The sequence below is a fragment of the Sapajus apella genome, unplaced genomic scaffold (genome assembly GCF_009761245.1).
Source record: "Sapajus apella isolate SASKATOON/1434 unplaced genomic scaffold, GSC_monkey_1.0 scaffold135, whole genome shotgun sequence".
Classification (NCBI taxonomy): domain Eukaryota; kingdom Metazoa; phylum Chordata; class Mammalia; order Primates; family Cebidae; genus Sapajus; species Sapajus apella.
The window spans coordinates 1,045,906-1,056,325 of NW_022437075.1; the positions used below are offsets into that span (position 1 = coordinate 1,045,906).

General features: G+C 47.7%; 1 protein-coding gene across 3 annotated transcripts; it reads left to right on the top strand.

Moving 5' to 3' along the window:
- Window positions 1-383: 383 nt before the first annotated feature.
- ZNF416 (zinc finger protein 416) lies at window positions 384-8,108 on the top strand. 3 transcript variants are annotated; one of them, XM_032263080.1, is made up of 4 exons: window positions 384-774; window positions 1,331-1,372; window positions 3,756-3,882; window positions 5,989-8,108. In XM_032263080.1, exons 1-4 carry the CDS (start codon window positions 742-744, stop codon window positions 7,569-7,571), a joined length of 1,785 nt encoding a protein of 594 aa, XP_032118971.1. In that variant the 5' UTR covers window positions 384-741; the 3' UTR covers window positions 7,572-8,108. The 3 variants fall into 3 exon arrangements, with proteins under 3 accessions (XP_032118971.1, XP_032118972.1, XP_032118969.1); XM_032263081.1 differs by lacking the exon at window positions 3,756-3,882 and having other exon boundaries at window positions 388-774; XM_032263078.1 differs by lacking the exon at window positions 384-774 and having other exon boundaries at window positions 793-1,372.
- The last annotated feature ends 2,312 nt before the right edge of the window (window positions 8,109-10,420 follow it).

Below are 10,420 nucleotides of genomic sequence, written 5' to 3' on the forward strand. Positions count from 1 at the left end.
ACATATTTATCCCTTAAGCATCTGGGATTGTCCTTACTGCTGTATCTAATCTCCGCTGGTTAGAGCCAGGCCTCGCAATCTAAACTAAAACCCAATTGGCTAAAACTTAAAACTTTTCTAAACAGGTAAAAGCAATGGTGAAGAAAAAGCAAGTCCAAGTAAAGGAAGGGGCATAGGCTGCAAGCTGGGACATGCTTATTAGCACGTCCAGCACAGATATCGTGGTTAAAGTACAAGGACATAGAATATACCAGGTGCCTATAAACATATCTAACAGCCATTTAGGATAGGGCTTAACAAAGAGCTACTAGCAAAAAGCAAGAAGGCTTTGAATAAAGTGTTTAAAACAAACTATTATTTCTAACACTTATGATTATTCTTTAACAAGAATGGAAACTTGAAGATAACTTTTCTACTTCCCACACCTGGGCTTCCGAGAACTACATTACCCACAACGCCGAGCGCCAAGCTGCAAAGAGGAGGAGCCAATCAACGTTCAGGACCGGGCGTGTCGGTGGTTGTTGCACACAGTAAGGCGGGACTTCCGGCGCCATTCGGAGGTGCTCGTTTTGGTTGTTCTCTATTTTGGCCCACGCCTGAGTTAGGAACGCTGCGTGCGGCGCAGAGCAAGGATCGCCCAGCTGCGCGGCAGTCCGTGGGTCGCCGGCCCTGGTGGCAGCTGTGCCTGGGTTCCCGCCCCGGGTCGCCCGCCACTCCCGGCCCCGCTCTGCCCATAATCCGATGGCGGCGTCCGTGCTGAGGGCTCTGACTCCGGTGAGTGCTGCGTCCCCGCGAGCCTCACCTGCCCTCCCGCCCGAAATCGAACGCCCCGCGTGAGGGGCACCTGCTCGCGTCCCTGCAGCCCGGCCCCAGATGCCAGGACCCCGGACTCCCATTTACAGGCCTGGTGTCGTGGTTTGTGGAGGGTGTGGCAGGTGGAGGGACCGGTTTCTGTGAATGTTGTTGGGACAGCTGAGCCAGGAGCGTTCACGCTGGAATGGTAAAGTGAGGCTTGCTCTTCTCAAGAGGCTGGAAGCCATAGGTGGTTGTGAACAGAAAGGCGCATGGTCTGAGTTAGACTTCAGAAATTTCCTAAAGCTACTCAGAGTTAGAACAGCCTGGAAGGGGGATAACACCGGGAGGTTGAGTCCTTGTGCAAGGTCCCAGAGCAGGTAAGAATCACACTGAGGACCGCGGAGCTGAGTAGCAATGATAATTTTGTCATCACCAAGTCATCTGGCTCCAGGGCTGCTCAGGGAAACAAGGAGGCATGAGCCCATGGAGCTTTCAGCATAGTTACCTGCCTCTCACAGCCTTCCTCTTCCCGCAGGTACCCATGACTGCAGAAGCTAAATTTACAGGCTTCACACAGGTGAGTGAAGAGTATTTCGGGCCCTCACTGGTGCTGACCTGTTTTTGTCTCTGAGATTGTGTTCTGGGACTCTTCTCTTGGCACTCTTTTGGTCCTTGGTTCTAAGGAACCTGAACAAACATCAATCCCAGGGTCATACATCCAGGCTGGAGGCCGGTATAGAACGGCTCCTATTGCTGGAAACCAGTAATAGGAGTGTGGAAAGTTGTCTCAGGCTTAGATACCAGATGAGCAAGTGCTTTAAGGTCAGGCTGAGCTGGTTTAGGGAACTACAGCTTTTTTCTTTCTCATGGAAACTGAAAGCTGGGCTGCAGGAATCAGACCATAAATGGTTCTCAGATGTTGGCTGTTTTTTCTGGAGTGTGTGATGAGCAATGAGAGCTTGTGGGCAGAGGAGGTATGTGATGTGACCCAGGTCTCAGGTTCCCTGTGTGTGGCCAGGCTGAGAGAACACAGGCTGAGTGTGAGCAATGAGTTAGGAAAATAGTGGAGAAGCCTGCTGCAGTAGTCCAGGTGAGTGTTACTGGTGACTGGACTTGTGTTGTGGCTGTGGAGGTAGTAGTTGGATTCTAGATCAGTTTTTTAAGTAGGAAAGTTTTGATTTTGAGATGTTGAAGGTGAGAGAACAGCAGGGTTCAGGGGCAAAGGCAAGGTGTTTGGGTTTAACAGCTGGAAATAGGGAAGCTCCACTAGCCAAGATTGTAAAGTTGGTAGTTGAGTCAGTTATCTCTGGAGATAATCAGAAGTTTTGTTTTGGAATATCTTTATTTTTAAATTTTTTTTTTTTTTTTTTTTTTTTTTTGAGACGGAGTTTCGCTCCTGTTACCCAAGCTGGAGTGCAATGGCGCGATCTCGGCTCACCGCAACCTCCGCCTCCTGGGTTCAAGCAATTCTCCTGCCTCAGCCTCCTGAGTAGCTGGGATTACAGGCACGCGCCACCATGCCCAGCTAATTTTTTGTATTTTTAGTAGAGACGGGGTTTCACCATGTTGACCAGGATGGTCTCGATCTCTTGACCTCGTGATCCACCCGCCTCGGCCTCCCAAAGTGCTGGGATTACAGGCTTGAGCCACCGCGCCCGGCCTATTTTTAAATTAAAAAAAAAAATCATCTCAACATGCAAAGAACAGTTGGTTTAGACATCAAGTGGATAGTTTATCCTACAGGATTAGAACTGTGGGGAGGGATTCAGGATGGACACATTTAAAAGGTGGTGGCCACTATTTGCCTAGGGGCTTAGCTTGGGTCACAATTAGGAGGTGGAATCCTGATCACTCTGGTAATGCTATTAAGCAGCCCAGGAAAGGGAAGTTGGGGGTCACTACCAGATCTTCTGCTTGGGTACATGGTTGGTCATGGTGGGAGTCACAAAGACAGGTTTGGGAGAGAGGTGGCCATGGTAAGGTGTGAGAGCAAGGATGATCTGGCAGGTGGCCAAGGCTCTAGGAAAAGAGTGGGCATGAGGTCAATGCCTGGAAGTAATTGAGACAAAATGATACTGAGACCAGAATAGTGCTTACTCAGGGTTTTGTGGTAACCCTTGGGGTGTCAGGAATTTCAGGGAGGTAGAAGTTGAGGGGCACAAGTGGTCATCTGGGAAAATCACTGGGCCTGAGGTAGGGGTCCTCTGGGGCAGACTTTGAATGAGGGTTAACGGGAAAGGAAGGCTGTGACTGAAGAGAGGTCATCAAGTGCAGCACTAGTGAAAGAGGGCCATGGGTGTCAGATCCTCAGGTATTTCTGGGTGACTGAGGATGTGGCAAGGGACAGAGTCAGGCAAGGAGGCCTTCAGAGCAGGATGGGGCTCTGAAGGCTGCCTTTGGCATTGGGGACCATTCAGCCTCTGAGTATCACTGTACCCTGTTTCAATGTGCAAAGCACTTTCTGGATGTTTAATTCCAAGTATCGTGGGGATGCCAGAGAGATGCTTATGGTGTGGGGTGATGGGGTGGAAATAGCTATGGGAGTGATATTGTTTGAGAGTGTGTGCTCCAAAAAGTGATATGCATATGGAGAGAAAGTGTGAACTGAACACCCCATGGCAATGGCATTGAGGATATAAGAATGATGGCTAACCCCATATTTGTTTGTGTATGAGAGGCATAATCTTGGAAACCCCAGAAGAATTGTCTGACAAGACAAAATCCAACCCTATATGCTTGACCCAGAGTTTAAATGGCATTTCCTTGTCCACCTGCCTGTTGGTGCTGTGGGAAGACACAGTGATGATGGGACCATGAGGAGAAGGCAGGAATCGGGGCTTGGTGTCTCCTGAGATGGGGCTTAGGGATGAGGGTAAGCAGGGGAAGGATGCATGGGGGACATGAACTTGGGGTCCTAGGAGAGAATCTGATCATGGAAAGATCTATCCCCATTATGGCAGGGCTCTGTGACCTTGGAAGACGTGGCCGTTTACTTCTCCCAGGAAGAATGGGGGCTCCTTGATGAGGCTCAGAGGCTCCTGTACCGCGATGTGATGCTGGAGAACTTTGCACTTTTAACCTCACTGGGTAAGGCCCTCACACCCACTCTCACGTCCTGGTCTTCGTCTATCCTCTTTTTCCCCAGAGGCAGCTCTGCCTTTTCCTTTGCCGGACTATGGGCTCTGCCGACTTCCCCACTGTCTTGGCATATGTGCTGTGGTATAAGGAATGAAATTGTTGCACTCCTCGGTCAGCCCTGACATTTGCTGTCCCAAAGTGTGCAGGGATAGGTCTGGGTGTTAGGTGTCTTGAGTCAGCCTACGCATCTCAGTTTACTTCTTCACTTCCTCTTTGGGTGGCTGTGTCCATATTCATGGCACTTTGTGTCTCAAGTTCTGCCTCCCAGGTGACATTTCCTTTGACTGCCTATGTTAGGAATTTGCAGAATTTTCCTCATCAGTATTTACACGGAACATGAGCTGTTGTTGCCAGAACCTCCTTCAAGGATCTGTGTGACATTAATTTTCTTTCTTGTTTTCTCAAGGATGCTGACTTGCTCTGGGCAACGATACTCACCTGTCCCAGCTTTCCCTTAGGACTTGCCTCATTAAACTCCCAAGTAGTGGCACATCTAGAGGTGCCAGGAAAGCCCTGGTTTTGGAAAGGGTGAAGATAGGAATATGGCTTCAGAGGAAGCCTGGCCTCAGTCAGTGGCACGTAGGTGAGGGCATGACATCCAGCCTGTTTTCTAATCTTACCAGTAACTTGCCCTGTGTCATCCAGTTTTGGTGTTAATACCACTGGACACACCTCATTTCTACCTTTTCTTTCTCTTCTTTGACACTTTGCTGACTTATTGCTTTATCTGGGACATCTGGCCTCATGCTGCCCCCATCTTTCTGCCTTCCAGGTGTTACCAGTTTCTCTGCACTGCCCCCCAGCATGCTTCCCAACACTGACCCACTCACAATATGTTGTGAGTTGTGCACATGCTATTAAATAGTTCTTGAACACAAGATGATCGCAATTGGAATCTCCCATTCAGTTCCAATTGCATTATATTGGGCCTGAGTAACACCAGCCTTCAGCACAGCATGCACATGTCAGCAGCCAACAAGATCCTGCCAAAGGATTTGGCAAAAGAGTAGATTGGAGACCCCAACTCTCCTTATGTGCTGCACCCCATCCTTATGTCCTGTGTTTGGTGAGGCCTCCCCAGTTTGTGATCTCTAGAGGCCCACTTCTGCCAAACAGCCCCTTTTTTATCCTGCTTTCAGGTCCTCCATATTGCTTCAAAGTAATACTGTGAATTCATTCCTTAATGTAGATGTGAAGGTGCTTCCCCTTTCATGTTTTAAAATGTACCCACAGGATTTCAATTAATGGAGGTGGTAGAGTAGTTAATGTCAATGACATAGGAATTTATCCCCTGCAGTAGCAAGAGCATGTGAACACCATGCCATGCAGGGCCACATGAGGAAGTGCTTAGTGGTCAGAAGGTAGAAGCAAGAGAGAAGGGAAAATATTAAGCCACAGCCTTAATTGGGGTTTTGCAGGTAACACAAGACATGATAAATGGTTTAGGATTGGGTAATTTGAGTAGTTTGCTTTGGGGCAAAGACGCTCACTAGGCTTAGTTGCCTGCTTCCTGACCTTGGGATGGTTAGAGCAGAGGGATATTAGATCCTGAAGCATCCAAGTCACATAGAAAATGGGAGTATGGGCTCTGGATTGATTACTTTGTGTATTTGGTATGCTCCCTCCTGAGCCCCTTGCTATCTCTTAAGATTTGGCTCACTCTGGAAGCACCATTCTCTTTCCAGCCAGCAAAATTTTTTATTCTGTTTTGTTTTGTTTTTGAGACAGAATTTCACTTTGTCTCCCAGGCTGGAGTGCAATGGCATGATCTGGGCTCACTGCAACCTCCACCTCCTGGGTTCAAGCAATTCTTGTGCCTCAGCCTCTTGAGTACTGGGATTACAGGCGCCTGCTAACACGCCCAGCTAATTTTTTGTATTTTTAGTAGAGACAGGGTTTCACCATGTTGCCCAGGCTGGTCTTGAACTCCTGGGCTCAGGCCAACAGAGTTTTTAAGATATTGGAACATGAGTTATTCGGAAAAGCATTTTTTAAATGATTAATACACTCCCATCATAGTCAACATGCATTTCATCAACATTTCTCTGCTTTCAGTTTGTTGGCATGGGATAGAGGATGAAGAGACACCTGAGCAAAGTGTTTCTGTAAAAGGAGTATCTCAGGTCAGGACTCCAGAGGCAAGTCCCTCCATCCAGAAGACTCAATCCTGTGACATGTGTGTCCCATTCCTGACTGACATTTTGCACCTGACCGATTTGCCTGGGCAGAAATCATACTTGACTGGGGCATGTGCGGTCTTTCACCAGGATCAGAAGCATCATAGTGCAGAGAAACCCTTGGAAAGGGACATGGACAACGCCTCATTTGTGCAGTGCTGCCTATTCCGTGAGTCAGGAATGCCTTTCACCAGTAGTGAGGTTAGGAAGGACTTCCTAGCCCCATTGGGCCTTCTTCAGCCACAGGCCATTGCTAACTATGAGAAGCCAAACAAAATCAGCAAATGTGAGGAGGCCTTTCATGTTGGAATAAGTCATTACAAGTGGGGTGAATGCAGGAAAGATTCCAGGCACAAACACACTTTTGTTCACCCTAGAGTCTGCACTGGAAGAAGGTTTTATGAATCTAGCAAATGTGGGAAGGCCTGCTGCTGCGAGTGCTCCCTTGTTCAGCTCCAAAGAGTCCACCCTGGAGAAAAGCCTTATGAGTGCAGTGAATGTGGGAAATCTTTTAGCCAAACCTCTCATCTGAATGACCATCGGAGGATCCACACTGGAGAAAGGCCTTATGTGTGTGGTCAGTGTGGGAAATCATTTAGCCAAAGAGCCACCCTCATTAAACATCACAGAGTTCACACTGGAGAAAGGCCTTATGAGTGTGGTGAATGTGGGAAATCTTTTAGCCAAAGTTCTAACCTTATTGAACATTGCAGAATTCACACTGGAGAAAGGCCTTATGAGTGTGATGAATGTGGAAAAGCCTTTGGGTCCAAATCCACTCTTGTTCGGCACCAGAGAACTCACACAGGAGAAAAGCCATATGAGTGTGGCGAATGTGGGAAATTATTCAGACAAAGCTTCAGCCTTGTTGTACACCAGAGAATTCACACTACAGCAAGGCCTTATGAGTGTGGCCAGTGTGGGAAATCATTTAGCTTAAAGTGTGGCCTCATTCAGCACCAGTTAATTCACAGTGGAGTTAGGCCCTTTGAGTGTGACCAGTGTGGAAAATCCTTTAGCCAAAGAACTATCCTTAATAAACACCACAAAGTTCACACTGCAGAAAGACCTTACATATGTGGGGAATGCGGGAAAGCTTTTATGTTCAGATCTAAACTTGTTCGGCACCAGAGAACTCACACCGGAGAAAGGCCTTTTGAGTGCAGTGAATGTGGGAAATTTTTTAGACAAAGCTATACCCTCGTTGAACACCAGAAAATTCACACTGGATTAAGGCCTTACGACTGTGGACAGTGTGGAAAATCCTTTATCCAAAAGTCTAGCCTCATTCAACACCAGGTGGTTCACACTGGAGAAAGGCCATATGAGTGTGGCAAATGTGGGAAGTCCTTTACACAACACTCTGGCCTCATTCTCCACCGAAAATCTCACACTGTGGAGAGACCTCGTGAAAGCAGCAAATGTGGAAAACTCTTTAGCCCAAGATCTAACATTGTGTAACTCCACACCTCAGAAAAGCCTTACACCTGCAGGGAATGTGCCATCTCTTTCTTCAGTGTTACGGCTATAGAGAGCCTTTGTGAAGGAGCCATCTGCCTAAACCTCATACTTCTAGACCTCCAGATGGGTGAGACTCCCATGAGTTCCAGGCATGTGTGTCTTGCAGGAGCTCCTTTGTACATTCTAAACTGCTGGAAGCCTTTGCTGGAATTAAATCATTAGTCACCTTTGCATACTAAGGCAAGGCAGATAACCTGTGTTCTCCCATTGCTTGGAGGAAATTCCTTGAGCAGTCTGAGCCTTTAAGGGGAATTCATTCCTTTTTTTGACTGATTACAGCATATATCTGACCAGCTTTGGCCAGAAGGGCCCAGCCTGGGTTCTGCTGGAAACTGATGTGGAAGGCCTCCCTTCATGGAAATTCTTGTTCTCACACGACATGTGGTAGTTTTTCCACCCTACAAATCACCACCTGGTAACTGGCTACCTCACATTGCTCTAGTTTGTGTGGTAATAAAGGCCTTATTTAAAAATCTATGTGTAGTCTTAGGGTTTGGTTTGCTGTATGAGGTGGCTGGAAAACACATTTGGGTTCTTACTTAAAAGAATGGACAGCTTTTTGGAGGCCCCAATATTGTTGACCTGTGCAGGAAAAGTAAAATTACAGAGAGTAATTCTCATTCTGGTTTTAGTCCAATTTGTCTTGCTGCCCAAGGCCTCCTAGGAAACAATGCAAGGATTTTATTGTCCTAATTTGTGGCCTGGATCCCTATACTTTCTCTGGACTAGAAGTCATCCTGAGGACAAGTAGGCTGTTATGACAGACTCCTGTGCTTTGGGGAATAAGATGGATTTGTTGCATTGTTGCCACAGGCTACAATGCCTGGCACTGTTGAGAGGAAGCTTTTTCCCAGCTTCCGCAAAGGAGTCATGTGCTCTGATGCCCATGATTCCATAGATGGTGATACTCAAGCTGATGGGAGCTAAGCATGGGACATAATTGGTACAGAAATTTTGGATATGATTAATAGAAAGTGGAGGAGCTAGTAGCAAAACAAATGTGCCTGTGGTAAAAGTGCATCTACACATCTAGTAACTGGCTGTGTCTTTATTTTCACAACACACACAATCTCCATGTACAAAGTGTGACATGTGGGCATAGCCTGGCTTGGAGGGAACAACTCCATTCTGCAGACATGATCATCATAGCATGGAGCCAGGCAAGCAATCTGGAGGCCTACATGGGATGGTACAATGTGAGTGCAGGAGGACATGGGGAAGTAGAGAATCAGAAGGAGCCTGAGTAGCAGAAACCTTAACTTGAAAATGACATCCCCCATCAGAGGCTTTACCCTCTGCCACAGTTACCCTATTTTCAGAGGCAGAGTCCCTCCCCCTTGTGCCCTATATGGAGCTCAACTCTCAGGTGTCCTGGCTCTCTGCACCTTTTCCAGTGACCAAGCAATAGTTCTAATATCCAACAGCCTGAGGTCAACTTGCTGCCTCTGACTTGCCAGGCATTGGTGCCTTTCAAGATCATGGTCCTGACTTTCACCTGATAGAAATGTGGGTATTTGGACCTGGCCCAGAGGACACTGCACCAAGATGTGAGGCTGGAGAACTGTGGGCTCTTGGTCTTGCTGGGTAAAGCTTTATTTCTGTCCCATGTGGGTGACCCTAGTCCTCTGATTTCATTCTCTTACTCATACCTGCCTGGTGAGAAAGGCATCTCAAACCCTTCTCTTTCTAACCACAGGTCCTGCTGTATTCTATTTTGGTCTCACATTCTTTTGCCTGGTCTCCCTGTGTCTACATTGGGGATCAACAAGGTAGAAATGGCCCTTTATTTATTTTTGAGACAGAGTCTCACTCTGTTGCCCAGGCTGGAGTGCAGTGGTGTGATCTGGGCTCACTGCAACCTCTGCCTCCCGGGTTCAAGTGATTTTCCTGCCTCCGGTTCCTGAGTAGCTGGGACTACAGGTGCCCACCACCATGCCTGGCTAATTTTTTTTTTTTTTATATTTAGTAGAGACGCAGTTTCACCATGTTGGCCAGGCTACTCTCGAACTCCTGACCTCGTGATCCGCCCACCTTGGCTTCCCAAAGTGCTGGGATTACAGAAGTGAGCCAACGCATCCAGCCTTAGAAACGGTCCTTTCTAAACACAAACCTTCACCCTAGTGCCCAGCACACACTGCCCTCTGTCTGAGGTGTTTATTCCAGAATTCAGGGGAGAAAACTTGATTGATCCAGCCTAGCTGGGTCAGGTGTCCCCAGAGACTGGTTAACAGGACTGTGGGTGGTGGACTGTTCTCAAAGAAGGGACTGAGTTAGGCAGCCCTCTAGGATAGCATGCCATCAGTATCCTCCAGGTATCTTAAATAACTTAAAAAGCTTTATTTTTTTTTTGAGACAGAGTCTCACTCTGTTGCCCAGGCTGGAGTGCAGTGGCATGATCTTGGTTCACCACAACCTCCAACTCCCAGGTTCAAATGATTCTCCTGCCTCAGTCTCCCAAGTAGTTGGGATTCCAGGCATGCACCACCACGCCCAGCTAATTTTTTGTATTTTTAGTAAAGATGGGTTTTTGCCATGTTGGCCAGGCTTGTCTCAAACTCCTGACCTCAGGTGATCCGCCCGCCTCGGCCTGCCAGAATGCTGGGATTACAGGTGTGAGCCACTGCATCTGGCCTATTTAATTTTTTTTTGTTTGTTTTTTGAGACAAGGTCTCGCTTTGTCACCCAGGCTGGAGTGATCTCAGCTCACTGCACCCTATGCTTCCCAGGCTGAAGCGATCCTCCCACCTCAGCCTCCCAAGTAGCTGGAACCACAGGTGCACGCCACTACG

Bases quoted from the DNA above. Each gene is read 5' to 3' on its own strand.
- ZNF416 (XM_032263078.1), top strand. From the start codon at position 1,271: ATGAGCCCATGGAGCTTTCAGCATAGTTACCTGCCTCTCACAGCCTTC. The intron at 1,373-3,755 runs GTGAGTGAAGAG...CCATTATGGCAG, and splicing joins AATTTACAGGCTTCACACAG to GGCTCTGTGACCTTGGAAGA. The intron at 3,883-5,988 runs GTAAGGCCCTCA...CTCTGCTTTCAG, and splicing joins TGCACTTTTAACCTCACTGG to TTTGTTGGCATGGGATAGAG.